Consider the following 18,297-nt stretch of genomic DNA (forward strand, 5'->3'; position numbering starts at 1 on the left):
ACACACAACAGTGACTAGGGGTGGTAATATGTATATTAAGTTTCATATGTATGCACAGGGGAGGCCATCCTTGCAACAGGATCTAACAGTTCAACCCAGAGACGATGTCAGTGAGTTTCCAAGTCCATTTAAGACAACAGTGGCTGGCTGCTGCCCTTGGTCATAGATTTCCTCCTCTTTGCCGGTGGGGGCCTGGTGGAACTGTGGTGAGCCGTGGTGGGGGCAGAGGGTCTCTTGGGGGCAGCGTCTTCTTTCAGGGAAGCAGTTCCCTTGGCAGGCTGCTCTGGTAACTGCTGCTTTACTTCCTCTCTCTTTTTGGCTTTCCCAGGGGACTTAGGCCTTGGGGTGGCACTTATTTCAGAGGGAGTCTGCATAGCAGGTGTCCCCAGGTCCCCGACCTTGGGGGGAGGGGCACTCTGCTTTGGTCCCCGCTGCTTCAGCTTTCCAGCCCTCTTCCGTTTCACTTTGGCTTTCCCATCAGACAGACTGCTTTCCTGGGGCCTAGCAGACACTTGGACATTTGGGACAGAAGGTTCAGTGGGCAAGCCTGGCCCTTTGGAGATGCCGTTCATCTTCTGGAAGGGCTTCTTGGAATGTTGCTGCCCTACTAACTGCTGCTTTGCCTTTGCAGCCCCGTGGGCTTTCTTGGTGGGCTGACTACTGTTCTCAGACTTTGGGGTGACCTGACCCTTCAGGTCAGGTTCTGTAGGAGTAGCTGCTGCCGAGTTTCCTGAGGTAAAAATTAAACAGATGGAGAGGTTCACATCATAGAGGGAAAAAAAAAAAGAAAGAAAGAGAGGAAACAAGGAGGCAGTGGTGGCGGCGCAGCCTTTAATCTTCAGGGCTTGGGAGGCAGAGGCAGGCGGTATCTGAGTTCCAGGCCAGCCTGATCTACAGAGCTAGTCCCAGGACAGTCAGGACTACATAGAGAAACCCTGTCTTCAAACACCAAAACCCTTAGAAACAACAACAAAAGCCCCACACATTAGGATACTGCCTAAGAGCTGACTAATTAGACTCTCATTAGTGCATGGGTTTTGCTGAAACTCTATGTACCCTGTGTTAAGGGGCTACTGTCTATTCTTGGGTTTTCAGAGGAAGCTGCACCCTCTGGAGGACAGAATATAGCAAGACACTCTGAGGAGGAGTAAGTCCCAGTCTCTAAACCAAACCTAAAGCACTGGCTCACCTGACATGTCCCTGTCTCCGTCACGCATTGTCATGCAATGTGGGAAACCTAGCTAAGCATCAATGATGTCAAATATGGACTCCGCTTATATCAAAACTTGCTATTTCTCGGGTTTTTCTGAGACAGGGCCTTGCTATGTAGCCTAGGTGGTCTTGGACTTAACTTCATAGAGACCAGCCTGGCCTCAAACTCAAAGAGAAACCTGCTTTTGCCTCTTAAATTTGCTGTTTCTTAAGGTTTTTTGCACTGTGCAGAGCACTTACCTGGCAATGTACTTGTCTGCAGCTACTGAAAACAAAAACAAAAACCAACCCAGAAACCACGCACTGTACTCAGGCCCTCTTTTCCATCTTCCGACGAACCCAAGCCATGCAGACCTCTCAGTCCTGCCCTCCCCTGAGATCAAGATGCCTGAGGAGATAAACTGTACTAGGGCAGGCTCAGAGACCTGCCAGAGCTTTGCAGCATTTGCCAATCCAGGGCTGAGATGCTGGGCTAGCAGAGCCAAGACTCAAAGGAAACCACAACCTGCAGTGGAACGCACTTGGGCTAACCAATCAGCTACTTGGTAGGGGTGTGTGTGTGTGTGTGTGTGTGTGTGTGTGTGTGTGTGTGTGTGTGTGTGTGTAGACGGGCATGAAGTCGCAGTCTTAGGAGTGCCTGGCAACTGACTGCAGCTGGGGGTGGAGTCAGGCTTCCTAAGGGAGGGGAGGCCCTGAGAGGTCACTTATGGCTCAGGAGATGGTCTTACACCCATTCGGTCAACCCTCAACAGACTCACTGCGAGGGAAAAGTGGTGGTGGTGGGGAAGGAGAAGGGAGGAGTCAAGCAGAAAAACGAGTGGACTTGATCTAAAACATTAATGCATGAACAAACATTTTAAATGGGCAGGGCTGGTGAGATGGGCACAGCAGGTAAAGATGCCTGCTGTCAAGCCAGAACTTGATCAGGACCACAGAAGAGAGCTCCCAAGTTAGTCTGAGCTCCGTAGGTGATCTGTGGCATGTCCATGCACATACGCACGCACGCGCGTGCACGCACACACAGTTGATACAACATAAGCAAGTCAGGTGGAGAAGAGAGGCCAATGCCTGAAGTTGAGCTCTAGCTTCCCCACATGCATGTGACACACCTCGACTACACACACACCACACTGCACACTACACACCCATGCATCACACTGCACACACCACACACACATCACGCTGCATATACCACATGCACATACATTAAAAAGAGCGAGCGAAGGTGGTGCTGGTGGGGAAGAGCAGAGCAGATTACCTGAGTGGGGCTGGGGGATAGAATTGGAAAATTTCTTGAACTTGGCTATAAAGAAACCATCCATATTGTGAGTGTGAGGGTAGAAGCGTCGGGTGGCCCGCAGAGTGGGGTGAAAGCGCCTTTCTCGGAAGCGGGTAAAACCTTCCTGCCCGAAGTCCAGGCCGGTGGGCACCAGCCGCACATTCCTCTTCTTCAAGGCATAGTCCACCACCCACTCGTTCTCTTCCACCTGCACGTGGGAAAGTCAACCGGAAGGAACCACAGTGGAGTTGGAGCTGAGCGTTTAGAGTCAACGCCCTTCCCCCAGCCTCATGGGCTGCCCCTGCAGAGGTCTCACCGTAATGGAGCAAGTGCAGTAGACCAGGTAGCCTCCGGTCTTGGAGGCAGCGTTGACTGAGTCTATAGCACTGAGCAGCAATTCCTTCTGAAGGTGGGCACAGCGCTGGATGTCCTTCTCATCCTGCTCAAGAGACCAGAGTGAGGGGACTTCGAGAGACCGCCTGGGGAAGGGAGCGGCTGCCTACAGGGTGTTCTCTGACCGCAACGTTCCAGCCCCACAAGGTGAGCCAAAGCCTCTCTCCACTGGTCCCCGCAGGCCTCACCTTGTTCGTCTTCACAGCAGGGTCTTTGGAGATGACCCCTGTGCCACTGCAAGGAGCGTCCAGAAGCACCCGATCAAAGCCGCCCACCACCTGTGGAGAAGGCAGAGTCGGCCCTATGCTTGCTGCAAGCAACACTCCTGCTTCCCAGGGACAGCACAACCCAGCACTGCCACCAAGGGCAGGGTAACCCGAAGAAGCGTCAGAAGGACAAGAGCCCACCTTGGGGAACTGGCGCCCATCATAGTGGCTGACAATGGTGTTGGTGACTCCCAAGCGGTGCAGGTTGCCCACGACACTCTTGAGCCGCTCTGCATTGGCGTCATTGGCAAGGATCACACCCGTGTTCTTCATCAGCTGAGCTACGGAGGGAGAGGGAGTGCAGGGCTCAGCAGCATCCAGACCCCACGGGCCAAGCCTATCCCTTCACGGCCAGCTCCTCTCTGCCCGGCCAGTCAGTACCAAGTCCCTCCACGAGACATTTGCTGACCATCTTTCTGGCTCTGCCAAGCTTAGGGACAACAAGATCAGAAGTCAGCCAAGGTCAGGCACAGGGCATTGCCACCTAAATCCTTTCTAGGACTGGAGAGGTGGCTCAGTGGTTAAGAGCATTGACTGCTGCTCTTCCAGAGGTCCCACATGGTGGCTCACAACCATCTGTAATGGATCCGATGCCCTCTTCTGGTGCGTGTGAAGACAGTGACCGTGCACCCACATACATGAAATAGAAGAATCCTTCTGAAGTCCAGGCGGGGCCTGCACCCAGACCGCCCTTCATACCTATGTAGCTGGTCTTCCCTCCAGGAGCACAACACATGTCCAAGATCCGCTCATGCTCCTGAGGTGCCAGGGCCATGACAGGCAGCATGCTCGAAGCTCCCTGCAGCATGTAGTGTCCAGCTAGGTACTCGGGAGTAGCACCTGTGAAGGAGGCCACGGTGTGACACGCTGGCAAAGGGACGGAACAGAAGGGCTACCAGCTGGGGACACTTACCAATAGGCACTGAAGAATCATATACCACAAGTCCAGACTTTGACCACTTTCCCAATGGATCCAGATTAACCCCACGATTGATCAGAGCCTGAAAATAAGGGGGAAGATGTCAAAACCATGATATTCTACCCAAAACAGCCAGGCAGGAAAACCTGGTCCATTTCAGCTCCAAGCACACCCACTCACAACGGCCTGCAGATTCACTCGACAGATCCTCTCCCCTCCTACCATCCACGTGCCTTCTGCCTACAGTGGAATCCAAGGCCTTGTAACGGCTGAGCAAGGGCCAGCCACTGAGCTACCCTAGCCCTGTCATCCAAGACCCTTGTTCTGACACCGGCTATAGCTACGTTGCCTGAGCTACTGTGCCTCAACCCCCCAGGTACCGGGACTAAAGATGTAAGATAGCAGATCTAGCCACACCCCAACTGGGGATCACGTTTAGGGCTTGTGTATGCTAAAGCCAACTGCTCTACCACGGAGCCACACCTCCGCCCCTTACCCAACTCCCCATTTTTAAACTCCGGGTCTCTGACTCATTCGAGTACATTTCAATAATCAGATCCTACCTCCTGCTCTTCCACTTCCTGTCACAATACACTAAGAACTGCAGGACACCGGGGATGGTCTCTGCAGGTAGAGTGCTTGTCCAGCACGCATGAAGCCCTAGGTTCAATCCCAGCAGTGCATGAAACCAGGCACGACAGCACTTGCTTGTAACCCCAGCATTCTAGAGGCAACACCAGAAGACCGGAAGTTCACTGACAACCTGTACTACCAGACAAGCTTTAGGGCAGCCTGGCTTCATGACCTGCCTCAAAACTGGAAGGAAAAAATGGTTTCATCTAAGGCTGGGGAAGGCAGAGGCTGGTGATCTCTGTAAGTTCAAGGCCAGCAAGGGCTTACACAGTGAGACCTTGTCTCAAAAAGCAACAACAAAACACGGAACTACACTATGCAGGGCTAGAAATGGCTCAGCGCCCGTCCCTGTTACAGTTCTGGACAATTCATAGCGCCCAAGCATTCACATGGTGCACATTCATAAATAAAACACACAAAACAAGCTCAGAACAAAACGAGCGGTATACAAGGTTAACACTACTGATTTTAGAACAGTCTTTAACTAACCTAGGGCCCCTGAATCCTTGGGTAAGAGCACAATTGTGTATGTATGTGTTTTTCCAGGGCTTTTCTCAGCTTCCTGGTGCCCTTCCTCTAATCCCTTAGAAGGTCGCAGTTCATCCTGATGCTGATGTCCCAGACTGAGACAGCACAGGCAGCCAAGATAAGGTCCTACTCTAGACAGACGACAGGCCTCTCACGGCTAACCTGCCAGGACCATGCTTGGAACAAGACATACTTAAGTCTGAAGAACTCACCCAACTAGGACTGGACAGGGTGCTCCACGGGTGAGCAAGGGAGCCCAGATCTGAATTAAAGGACACTGACCCCTCCTCACCTGAGCAAGGTCTCGGCGACGGGTTTTCAAGGTGTTGGTCCGAAGGGTGATTGGCCGGGGCACCTCATTAGCTTCTAAGAACTCTATCAACTGCAATGGAGACAGCGCATCAGGACAGAGTCAGCCCTGGAGCTCAGAGCAGGGTGTGAGGGACCAAACGCTATCACAGCCGCACGAAGGGAAGAAACGCAGCAGCAGCAGCAGAGCGGTGTGCCAGTACCTCAGACAGCGGGAACAGCTCCATGAGCTTGCTCAACAGGAAGTCTCCATAAGAATAGTAGGTGGCCAGATCCTTCTGAAGCTGACTCAGATACTCAGTTCGAGACCGGCCTTCCTCTCGCTGAGCCCCAAAATCCCGAAGCACTCCTACTATATCCTGGATGCGCTTGTGAACTCGCTGCAGGTCTGGAGCCTGGGCATGTGGGCCCGTTAAGGAAATGTTGCCTCAGGGTTGGGGATTTAGCTCAGTGGTAGAGCGTTTGCCTAGCAAACACAAGGCCCTGGGTTCGGTCCCCAGCTCCGAAAAAAAAAAAAAAGAAAAGAAAAAAAAAAAAAAAAAAAAAAAAAAAGGCAATGTTGCCTCAAGTCACGGGCCTAACCTAAGAGAGCCCACTAAGGCCCTCTCCTCCCACGCTCCGTCTGCACTCAAAGGATATCCTGGTCCATCTCTCCAGCAGGAGGCAGCACGAAGGCTTCCTCGTCTTCCACATTAATCTGCAAATCCCCCTCTGCTTTGTCATCCTTTCTGGGGTGGGACTCAGGGGTGACACCTTCATCTTCGTCTTCATCAGTGTCCTCCTCACTCCACTGGGTCCTAGAGGCAAGGCCAGGAACAGGGGCTCAGGCCCAGACGGACACCTTCTCCTCTTCCTCCTCCTAACTGTGGCCAGACTCACCCATCTGCGGCGTCCCGGGCCTTCTGCTTCAGAGCAGCTCTTTCAATAGGCAGCAACTGGGGAGAGAGAAGGTAAGGCAGCTCTTTGTCACCCTGGGTCACAGTCTGTCTCTAGTGTCCCTAAACATAAAAATCTAATGCTCTCTCAGAAGCAAATACAGAGACTAAAGACAACATAGGATTTGTTGAAACTATGTCATTTGCATTTCCTCTCTAGTTTTTAGTTTTAGAAGTTTTTTTTCTTTTAACTTTAAAGTGCTTTATTTATTTAAAAAAAATATGTGGGGGCTGGAGAGATGGCTCAGTGGTTAGGAGCACTGGCTGCTCTTCCAGAGGTCCTGAGTTCAATTCCCAGCAACCACATGTTGGTGCCCTCTTCTGGTGTGTCTGAAGACAGCTACAGTGTATTCATATATACATAAAATAAATCTTTTTAAAAAAATGTTAAAAAAAAATGTGTATGATGGGCATTTTACCCACATGTCTGTGCAGGAAGGACCCTGATGACCAGGAGAGGTGAGTACTTTGGTGGCTCTGGAATGACAGACAGTTATGAGCAGTTATGTGGATGCTGGGAATCAAATCTAGGTCCTCAGTGAGAGCAACCGGGGCCCTAACCCCTGAGCCACACTCCAGACCCTTTACTCTTTAAATTGTAAGCGTCTTGCCTGGTAGCACACACATGTATATTACATGGGCACTTAGTACCCATGGAGGCCAGAGGACATTGGAACAGAGAGCTGGAGTCAGAGATGGCTTTGACACCCGGGTAGGTACTGGAGACTCAAACCTGATCATCTGTCAACGCCACACACAGGCTCTCAACCTCTGAGCTTGCCAGCCCCAGCTGTTCGCTCATTTAGTTGATTTTCAGACAATTGCCCAGGCTGGCCTCAAACTCAGCAATCCTCCTGCTTCAGTCTCTGAAGTATGAGGATTCCTGTACCTGCCTCCTTATTTCTTTTGATTGGGGTGGCAGAGAGGATGGAATGAAGGCAAACGAGGGCCCACAAGCACTCATATAGCCCTGGCATTCAGGAAGCTGAGATACACAACAAAGGAAAAGCCTCCTGCATAGAAGACCCATGCCGCCTCCTGAATACGGAACTGTGCTCTTAGGCGCTGCTCTGCCCCATCTCCTTGAATCACTCCATACATTGCTCCTGTACATAATATTAACCACATTTCATCCCCAAAGCATTTCTTCTTTTTTTAAAGACCTTGTTTTGTTTTGGGGACAGGGTTTCTCTGCGTAGCCCTGGCTGTACTGGAACTAGCTCTGGAGACCAAGTGGCCTTGAACCAAGAGATCTGCCTGCCTCTGCCTCCAGAGCACTGGGATTAAAGGCGTGTGTAACCATGGCTGGCTTTACTGTACGTTATGTAACTGTGTGTCTGTGAGCATCTCTGTGCGGGTAGGTGCACGTGAGTGCAGATGCCCAGAAGCCATCACAGGGCCTGGGACTCCTCGGACTTAAGGCAGATGTGATCAACCCATTGTGCGTGCTAGGAACTGAACCTAGGTCCTCTGCAGTGCTCTTAGCCACTGATCCATCTCTCCACCCTCCAAATTAAGCAGCACACGCATACACATAAAATAAACTGGAAAAAAAAGAAAGATAGCCTGGAATTCTGTTCCCGAGGGCTCCAGCCCTCTTCCCGCCTCTGTAGGCGCTGCAGCACTGACATACATGTGGGCAGACAGTAAGCACACAAAGTACATACATCTGAAAAAGCCGACAGTGCTTTTCAAAGTTGGGAGGGCTGAGATGGATCACCAGAACCCTTTACTCCACTCAGACGGTCCTTGTCTCTCAAGGAGCCTGCAGTTTGGAAAGCTAAAAAGCAAGTTAGACATGGTGGCACATACCCTGGTGCCATCACTTGAGAGGCCTAGGCAGGAGGAGTACACATTCTAGGCCAGTCTGGGGACTAAAAGGCTAAGATTCAGTCAGGCATGGTAACAATCACCTGTAATCCCAACACTCAGGAGGCCGAGGTATGACAGTTGTAAACTAAGAGGCCTGTGGGCTACTCAGTTGAGAGTTTGGGCCAACCAGGGCTACACAGTGATACACTGTCTCAAAAGAACAAACAAGCTGGGTGTGGTAGCATATACCCTTAGTCCCAGCACTCAGGAGGCAGAGGCAAGAGGAGCTCTGAGTTCAAGGACAGCCAGGGTTACACCGCAGGACAATAGCTCAAATAAACAGAAAGATCTACTTGAGAATACCCAGAAGTGACTCACCTTTTCCTCCTCATCCTCCGAGTCCGCTCCATAGTCGTCCACCATATCTTCACTACTGTCCTCAGAGCCCCAAAGTTCCCCCTGGGTCACCACACCTTCTTCCTCAGAGTCTTCCTCCTCGTCCCCATCACTGTTTTGAATTGGTGCTGGGCGCTTCTTACCTCGAACCTGGACTGCTCCTAAAAACGGTAGGGTGTGCCAGACCCTGAGTGGACAGCAAACACACCTGCCACACCCCCGGAGCCTCAACTTTCTAGACCACATCTGACAGCTCATAGGGACCCATCTCCATCCCCGAGTGCATTCAGCATTCCACTCATGAGCACGCAGACACATTCAGACACAAACGAGTAACAGTAAAGACAGGGCTGGAGAGAAGACCCAGGCTAGGAGCCGTCATCCTGGCACTCGCATGGTACGGATTCCACTTCCGGGGGACCTGGTGCCTTCTTTTGACTTCCACTGGAACCGGGCAGCCACATGACACACGTTCATACACGCAGGCAAGACACTCATTCATGCACGTAAAATAAATGAGGCAGAGACAGTTGGATCTCTGTGAGTTCAAGGTCAGCCTGGTCTACAAAGTAACTTCAAGGATACCCAGGGCCACACAGAGAAACCTGTCTCTTAACCACTAAACTACCTCAGCATCTCAAACAAACAAGAAGAGGTCTAAAAAAGAGATCTTTGCTATTCCTTCCATTGTAGAAACAATTAGCCCTTTCCAAGAGCCAGTCGATTCTTCACAGAGCAGCCAACTCCTATGTTCACTAACCTTTGGGTAACTCTCCAGGCAATGTTTTGATCCCAGGAGACTTATTTGGCTTAGGGACTTCAACAGACCCTGACCTCCTCTTGGCCGCCCTGAAAGAAGACAGAAAGTGAAGACAAGGGAACACACACCTCTGGGTTCTGCCATCTCCCACCACAAGGAAACAAGACAATGCATGACCAGCCCTCTTCACCCATGGGTCAAGCAACTCCAATCCTCACTACACCTGGGCATCCACTCACCTCTTCCGAGCACGACTGGACAGCCTCTTGAAATTCTCATCGCCAGCTGTTTTATTGTTAAAAAGGAGCAGATTAGGAAGTGATAGGAAACAAACTGAGGCAGGAATGTGATCAGGAAGAGAATTACCACATTAACTGAAGTGTAGCAGTGTGTAGCGTTGGGTATGTGTAAGCCCCCTGGTACACCCACAGCACCGGGAAAGCCGTAAGGTTATAGACTCTGGGAGTCACTCTGTAACACTGAACTAGGAGTTACATCGAGATGTTAAGGAGAGGCCAATATACAACCTGCGCTGAGTATGAGGAAAGCCCATCCTATCCCCATCACTTCCAGAAAATTAAAAAAAGACCAAAAGATGTATTAGAGATGAAGCAGTCATCAGATTGGTCAGCAACCAAATTCAAGCAGGGTCATTCTGATAACAATGTAACCTCAAACCCCCCTTTCTGCCCTCCTCTTAGTCTCAGCTTATTCATTTATCAACTAAAGTAGAATTTAACTTTGTTATTTTTTAAGAGAAATTACAGAAACAAATCCCTCTTCACTTAGTGTGTGTAAGACACCTCTGACCTAACAAAGCCTCTCTCCCACGACTCTAAAATTCGATGAAGTGAGACCCTGTGTCCATAGAGTTGAGGATCTCTTTCATGAGCCTGTGGCTTGCCAATATGTCTATATATTGCACCTTCCATTCAAATAGAACACGAACTCCCAATTCTCCCTTCTCTAACACGGACGATTTATTTCCTAACAACTCACATCTATGCAACAGGTAAAAGCGGACACGCAAACGAGAAATTATAACACAAAATGGAGCAAAGGCTGGGCGGGATCAGGGAGCTACGACTCTCACCTGCAGGCAAAAATCTGATCAGTTCGGTCTCTGCACCCTTCTGCTTTCGAGCCTTTCGGCCAGGCCCACGCTTCTCCTTCTTCGTAGGATCCAACTTGCGCCCCATGATAACTAAAGCAAAGAAAAATGAGGGAAGGCGACGTTGGGGATGCTGAAAAGGGAACGCAGGCTTAGGGATATTATCTGGGAAGAAGCACCGCCTGGCCCAGGACCAGTGCTCGGAACTCCGACGTCCTCCAGGCTCTCCCACAGGACCTCGTCACCACGCCCCTCTCGAGAGGCTCAGGTCGAAACCCTGCTCCTCAATCCTGCGGACGCACCTGAAGGATCGGCTTGCCTAGGACTGGTTCCGGCAGACCCAGTGCCTCCAGCCAAGGCCCGCTCCACGTGCACTTGGGGAAGAGTTCAGAGGCAACACACCGCGAAAGTGAACTACGCACGCGCAAAGCTTCCGGACGACGCCCCGCCTCTTCCGGCCGCAGCACCGGAACGGACCTGATCCAGGAACACACACCTTCCGCGGTTCACAGAGGTAAACGCCCCGCTACGCGCTGTGCTTTCTCTGCCCTCGGTTCGGGAGTTGGTTCCTGCCCGCGGGTTCCTGCTTGTTACTCCTAAGGCCGCACGCTCCCTCCACCTAGAGCCTGCCCCCTGGCACCCTAATTGCCTTAGACCTCAAGATCGCGGGGTCCCACGCCTCCGCCCTCCTGTTCCCAAAGATTAGAGCCGCTTTCTTTAGAGGTAATCCTCCCTCCAGCCCTTTCCACTTAGCAAAACGTACTCGACCTTCCTTCAAAGCAGTATTAGAGTTAAAAACCTTACAAGCTCGGGAGATGGTTTGGAGGATAAACGCGCTTGCCAAGCCTGACGAACTGAGTTTTGAATACAGAATCCACACATATGGTGGGTGTCGGGAACAAACTCCTACAAGCTGCTCTTTGACCTCCATGTGCACAGTAGTAACGTAATACTATATACAAACTATATAAGTGAGTAGTAGTTCACTCTAATCCTAGCCCTCTGGGAGTAAAGGCAGGTGGGATCACGAGTTTTGAAGGCAGCCTGGAATTCCTGGACCCAGAACTACTCAAAAAACCCTGTCCCAAAAAAACAGTAACAATAAACTAAGGAAAGGTGAATCACTGAGAAAGATGAGGGTATGGTAACACATCCTTAATTCCCACACTTGGGAGGCAGGGACAGGCTGTATTTAGACCCTGGTCTCAAAAAATAAAATGAAATATTTATGTATGTATATGTATGTCTGTGTGTGTAGAAAATGTTTCCATGATAGATTGCTTGCCCAATGTCTTCACAACTCTACCAGGCAAGTGACTACTTCATGCAGGAGGGCTCTGGAAACAATTTGCGAGGGAGGTCAGAGCCTATGAAGGGATGGCCCAGAAGCCTTTTTCTCCACAGACTGTCATCCCGTCAGAAGCACAGGCACACTGGCAGTAGTCTTCAGGGATAAACCAGTTCCTGGGGTATCTGGAACCCACACTCACCCACACAGAACCAGATCACTAAAATACAAGGAAACTTTTATTTTCAGTTCTCATCAAGAAATTTGCTGTGGTTTTTTATGCTTTTGGTTCTTTTTCTTTTTTTTTTTTTTCCAACTTTATTTTAGCTGCTCAGTGGCTGGAGCCGCTGGGTTCCTGGTATTAAAAAGATGCCAACAGAGGTAGCTGTGTCTCACCCAGGGGCCCGGCCCACTCTGAATACCCCCCAAGAGGAGAAAACACAAAGTAAACCAACAAAATAAAACCAAAAAGAGGAAGAAATTCAGATCATTTTCTTCAAGCCTGGCAGAACCCACAACAGTTTGTAACAGGCGCACGGTGGGGAGAAGCCAGGGTCCAGAAGGCAGCCAGCCCGCCAGCTCCTTGCTCGGCGCTGGGCTAGCTACTGCTGCATGTCTCTCCAGCAGGAGGGGCGCCGCTGCCTCTCCCTCCCTCCCTGCCCCCAGTGCGCGCGCAGGCGGGGCTGATCCTTTATAACTCAGAAGACGGGCAGAAGGAAGGCAAGGGTCTCTCTGGCCCACAGGGGCAGCCGGGACAAGAGAAAGTGAGGAAGGTCACTGCTTAGTGGTAGAGGTGGATCATCACTCTGGGTCTTCACTGCTGCTGGGCTACCTACAGGAAGGACAAGGAGAGAGTGTTAGAGCCCAGGTGTCCCTGCTGTCAAGGGAGGTAACATTAGCCAAGAACAAGTTCCAGTGGGTTTGTGGGAAGAACTGCAACTAAAACATCCTACCTGCTGTGGGGGAGGTTCTGGCGCCCTGTTTGCCAGGCGGCTGAGAATGTTCCGCTCTGACATCTGTAACCTCACAGCAACTGGGGGGATGCGGGCAATGGTGGCTGGGAGCCGTGTCACGTCAGCCTTCATGTCACTCAACAGTTCTTCCAGCTGTTTTAGGACTGCAGAGGGAAAAAGAAAGGTCGTGAACCGGGGCAGTCAAGGGCATAGTCGTGGCCTACAAGGCTGGCCACCACAGCAGCATATACAGGATCTAGACCTGACCTGCCCACACAGCTATTCCTCCTGTTGTAGCTGCAAGTGGCTCTGGTCGCACATGTTGTCCAGGTTGGCCTGGGACTTCTGAGCTCAGGTGACAGTCCTGCCCTGTCTCCTGAGGCCCTGGGACTCTAAGCATAGGCCACCCACAGCTGGCTGATTTTTATTTTTAGAGCCACTAAATTCTTTAGTTCAGTATTCCTTCTCACTATCATCTCCATTTCCTTTCTTTCCTTTTGTTTTAAGGCTGGCTTCAAACTTACTATGTAGCCAAGCATGAGCATAATCTAATCTTGCTTCCGCCTCCCAGCACCTCCCAAGCACTGGGATCACAGCAAGTGGCAGCAGAGCTTTGTCTTAGATTTTATTCTCAGCATCAGGGATGAGCACCAAGGCCCCCCCCCGCCCCCGCGCCCCCAACTTGAGCAGCTCAGTCCCTACAATCTCCTCTCTGACTTTTTACATCCCAGATGCCCCCGCTACCTTTGTGACACCCACCTTTTCCTCATCTCACCCTCCACCCCCTCACAATGTTATGCTCAAAACCTGAACAGATTTAGAGTTCAAAGAGAAAACTGCTGTCCTTGACTGCCTGCAAGGTGAAGATCCTCAGCCCACACTCCATGGTTCCAAACAGGCTCGGAGAACAGTTTGGAAATAGACGTTTATGGATGTTGGGGAGGGGAGAGTGGAGAGGAAGGCTGAGGGAGCAGGAGGCAGGGGAGCCACTGGCGACCTTTGTGTAAGACTGCATTGGCTGGCTTATTTCCTGCCATCGACTCCTTGGACAGGTGCTGGTGACTTTCTGCCAAACACTCCACCTCAGCAAAACGGGTGTTAAGGGCCATAGACGGATGAGAGGGGTCCTCTGACATGTTCAGGTAAGCCGCCCTGCGCAGCTGCTCCTCGATCACCAGGGCTTGTTCTAAGAGCTGCACAGGAGAGAAAGACAACAGGTTGAACTAATGGCCACCTTGTCACCGATGGGCCTCGCCGCTCATCTCTTCCTCCAGCTAGCAAGAACCTGTAAAGGAAGAAGTTCCAGCTCCTCGGCACTGCTCCTCACCCACAAACTCCAACAGTCCAGCACTTCCTCCTACCCACAGGAAGTCCATTTTTTTTTTTTTTTTCCGGAGCTGGGGACCGAACCCAGGGCCTTGCGCTTGGTAGGCAAGCGCTCTACCACTCAGCTAAATCCCCAACCCCGGAAGTCCACATTTTTAACACTGTATTTTATATATGAGTGCACAGGACCTCTGGAAGAGCAGTCAGTGCTCTTACCCTCTGAGCTTCTCTCCAGCCCCTGGAGGTCCACACTTTTTAGATTCTCATAGAGAATTCTTAAGGACTCAACTTAGAAAACATACAATTTATATAGAATTAAAATCATGGGGGGCTGGAGAGATGGCTCAGCGGTTAAGAGCACCCGACTGCTCTTCCAGAGGTCATGAGTTCAATTCCCAGCAACCACATGGTGGCTCACAACCATCTGTAAAGAGATCCGATGCCCTCTTCTAGTGTATCTGAAGACAGCTACAGTGTACTTTATATAATAAATGAATAAATCTTTAAAAAAAAAAAAAAAGAAAGGTTGTAAAAATCATGGACTGGCAAGATAGCTCAGAGCAAAGGCTGTGTAGCAAAGCCTATGGACCTGCACTTGATGCCCCAGAACTACATGGGGAAAGAACACCAACTACCACAGGTTGTCCTCTGATCTCTGACACAGGCACGTGCCTGCAGCCCAGCCCTCAGGATCACAGACAAAAGTAATCTTTCCTGCTAGAGATACGTTAGTATTTTGATAATTTTTCTTCCAAAAATTTTCTATGTATATATCTTTTACATAATGGAGTCATAATGGAGTCACATGAGATTCGTAACCATATATCTGAATTACATACTAGGCACTTCTTTTGCTCTTCAAAACCATGGGAATGAGGTTTAATTTTAACTCTCCAATACCTGGGGGCTACAGGCAAAACCCGTCACCACTACTACCAAAAACAGTTTATTATTTAAGGCAGGATCTAAGCCTGTAGCTCTATGTAGCTTGAAACTTACTTGTAGACCAGGCTGGCCTTAAACTGGCTAAAATCCACTTTTCCAACTACTGGGATTAAAGGCAAAATCCTTTGGTGTTTTTTTTTTTTTTTTTTTTTCCCTTTTGTTTTTCTTGAGACCAGGTTTCTCTGTGTAACAGAACCCTGGCTGTCCTGAAAGGATTTGCAGACCAGGCTAGCCTTGAACTAACTCACGGAGATCTGCCTTCCTCTGCCTCCTGAGTGCTAAGAATGTACCATTATACCCAGTTTTCTTAACAGTGGCATAGTGACCTAGCCTATGGACATAGGAATCAATCAGGTTATCTGGTTTTCATTAAAAAAATAAAATGCAGTCTCAAAAACTCAACCCTGGGGCTAGAGGGATGGCTTTAGCAGTTAAGAGCACTGACTGCTCTTCCAGAGGCCCTGAGTTCAAATCCCAGCAACCACATGGTGGCTCACTACCATCTGTAATGAGATCTGATGCCCTCTTCTGGTGTGTCTGAAGACAGCGACAGTGTACTTATATATAATAAATAAATCAATCTTTAAAAAAAAAACAAAAAAAACCTCAACCCTGGCTTTGAACTTACAATTTGGCCAAGTAACAACTTTAAACTCCTGTTCTTCCCGCCTTTAACCCCATGTTCTGATATTACAGGCATGCACCACATGCTGCTTTATGGGGTGCTGGCTTTGTGCCTTCTAGAGAAGTCTATACCAACTGAGCTGTATCTCCAGCCCCCGTTCTTTGACTTTGCAAAGGTAGTTTTTCTCAGCACCCTGAGGCTAGAGAATTGTAAACTAGAATCCAGCCTGGGCTACTGTGTAATCCATCCTGTTATAAAACAAACAGACCCCAACATCACAGATGATAGGCAAACACAGTTTCATTGTTACTGCTTGTATTCAGTTGTAGTTCAGCTCAGTAACAGAGCACAGGTTAGCAGGCACAAAGCCCTAGATTTCAATGCTACCAACCAGTATATTTTGCTTCCATTTATTAGATGTCCTGTCTTACACAAACACCTTTTTCTAGGCAACCCTACACTCTTGAAGGCTGTTGCACACTTGTGACATATACTCCACGAGGCAGAATTTTTTTAGTTCTTCAAGACAGGATCTCTTTACATAGCCCTGGCTATCCTGGAACTCACTATATAGACCACTATGTGAGAATGTTATTTAGTTCATAAGTTACAAAGTATCCACTGTTTGAAGGTTCTTTTCCTCAATACTGAAGATCAAATTCAAGGCCCAGGCTTGTGTGGTTGAACTAAGCTTCTCAGTCTTATATTTTATTTTGTCGTTACTGCCAAACAGGTTTTTTAAATTGTTTTGTTTTAAAATATTTATTTATTTATATTTATGTAATGTATAATGTATGTGTGTATATATTTATGTATGTGTGTGTAGTGCACTGGTATATTGCCTACATGTGTCTGTGTGAGAGTATCAGATCCCAGAATTAGTTATAAGCTGCCATGTGGTGCTGAGAATTGAACCTGCGGTCCTCTGGAAGAACAGTTAGTTCTCTCAGCCTCTGAGCTGTCTCTTCAGTTCCCTAATCACTAGAGTCATAGGCATAGGCTACCAGCATACCGTTCCCAAAGGTAGCCCACTGAGAATGGGCCTGTTTTCATAGGATTACAGTCAGTCAAATATGTACTAATTTATGCCCAGACAGACATCTACTTCTAGTCTGTCTACATGCGGTCACTCTCACCGACTTTCCCCTGCCCCAGGTTATGAGCATTCCACAGAGCCTTGGCTTTTAGGAAGGGTTGTTAGAAACAGACTCTACTATATAGCCCAGGCTAGCCTCAAACAATTTAGCTAAGGAAGACATTAAACTCCTGATCCTCCTGCTTCTACTATCCAAATACTGGTTCCAGATGTGTGTTGCTGCAGGTCTTTTAAGTTGTGTTAAGTGGCCTTGTACTTACATCCCTGCTTCAAATTCTCAAGTGGGGTGGCAGGCATGTGACATCATATCTAAATGCTGGGGTTTTTTAAAACACTTTCTCAAGAGGTGTCCACAGTACCAGGCAGCACCTCACACACTCGGTTTAGAGCCCCCTGGTGGACAGAACGTAGTTGAAGAGGTATTATTTTGTGAGAAATGCCAAGCAACTTTCCTAAAACTAAACTTTCCTTTTTCTAGTCTTCTCTGCTCTCACGTGAGCATCTTTCACGGACACAAGCTGAAGACCTCAGTTACTTTTGTCTAACTACACATCAAACTCAGAGCTCAAGAGCTGGGGAATTCTGGTCTAGGGACTAAATCTTGCTCCTGGCCAGTTTTGATAAAGCCCAAAAGCTAAGAATGAAGTTTTATGTTACAGATAAATGGCTACGGGAAAAGTAACAATAAGATTCATACATGCTACTTTTTAATAACTGAATGAAACTCCCACCCATAAACAGAAGTTTTATTGGAACTTATTTATGCAGCATCCCCTGTTCCCACTGCTGTCAATGACAGAGCTGTGGATTTGCGACAGAGCCCATAAGGTTCAGTAAACTCTCTGGTTCTTCAACAGAAATGTTCTGTTAACCCCACAGTAAAACACCAAGCACAGAAATCCTATGGTGTTTCCTTATCTTTAGCCTTCGAACCTCTACAGAGAGTCACTGGTCAGGCTCTAATAGTGCACAACAATATGATAATTGTAATCTTGTCAATGTTTTCCTTTTTCTTGGCCCTATCAAAAAACCTCCGGGGTTAGGGGTTTAGCAGCGGTAGAGCGCTTGCCTAGCGAGCGTAAGGCCCTGGGTTCGGTCCCCAGCTCCAAAAAAAAAAAGAAAAAAAAAAAAAAACCAAACCCTCCAATGGCTGTCTAAGAGCTGAGGTAAAATCCACGCGCCTGCTTGTGACACCAAGACCGCCTGGCTCTCCGGGTACGTGCCTGCTGGCCTCCAGCTCAACCCCTCCCAACTATCCTCCCACCACTATCAAACATCACTCTTCTCTATAGCTCCCCGTGTTCACACCCAATGATTTCTACTGTGACTACCAAGACTTTCATGAGCTACCTCCCCACTGCCCTGAAGAACTTCCCTAGGACATTTAGCAGTGTGTACCCCTAACACACAATACCAGACACTTGAAACTAAATGCTGACAGACACCATGCCGATCTGTTCTTATGTCCTTGTGCTACTCACTCCTTAGTATATCAACACCTAAAGGTACAA

At 49.2% G+C, this 18,297-nt stretch overlaps 2 protein-coding genes across 2 annotated transcripts in view; both read right to left on the minus strand.

The window, feature by feature from the left end:
* Window positions 1-15: 15 nt before the first annotated feature.
* On the minus strand, window positions 16-10,984 carry Nop2 (NOP2 nucleolar protein). The gene is made up of 17 exons (XM_032905652.1): window positions 10,856-10,984; window positions 10,536-10,646; window positions 9,682-9,727; window positions 9,443-9,531; window positions 8,665-8,843; window positions 7,507-7,512; window positions 6,419-6,474; window positions 6,179-6,336; window positions 5,743-5,942; window positions 5,523-5,612; window positions 4,064-4,151; window positions 3,850-3,990; window positions 3,292-3,431; window positions 3,073-3,162; window positions 2,808-2,930; window positions 2,471-2,699; window positions 16-730 (listed from the first exon to the last, which is right to left on the minus strand). Exons 2-17 carry the CDS (start codon window positions 10,639-10,641, stop codon window positions 129-131), a joined length of 2,343 nt encoding a protein of 780 aa, XP_032761543.1. The 5' UTR covers window positions 10,642-10,646; window positions 10,856-10,984; the 3' UTR covers window positions 16-128.
* A 1,078-nt stretch (window positions 10,985-12,062) lies between these two features.
* The window catches only part of Chd4 (chromodomain helicase DNA binding protein 4), a 33,076-nt gene continuing 26,841 nt past the window's right edge, over window positions 12,063-18,297 (minus strand). The window contains exons 38-40 of the mRNA XM_032905654.1: window positions 13,792-13,987; window positions 12,795-12,958; window positions 12,063-12,673 (exon numbers count right to left, since the gene is read on the minus strand). Of these exons, the coding sequence (XP_032761545.1) occupies window positions 12,656-12,673; window positions 12,795-12,958; window positions 13,792-13,987 (378 nt within the window). The 3' untranslated portion in view covers window positions 12,063-12,655. The remainder of the gene's footprint in view (window positions 12,674-12,794; window positions 12,959-13,791; window positions 13,988-18,297) is intronic.

The sequence above is a fragment of the Rattus rattus genome, chromosome 6 (genome assembly GCF_011064425.1).
Source record: "Rattus rattus isolate New Zealand chromosome 6, Rrattus_CSIRO_v1, whole genome shotgun sequence".
Classification (NCBI taxonomy): domain Eukaryota; kingdom Metazoa; phylum Chordata; class Mammalia; order Rodentia; family Muridae; genus Rattus; species Rattus rattus.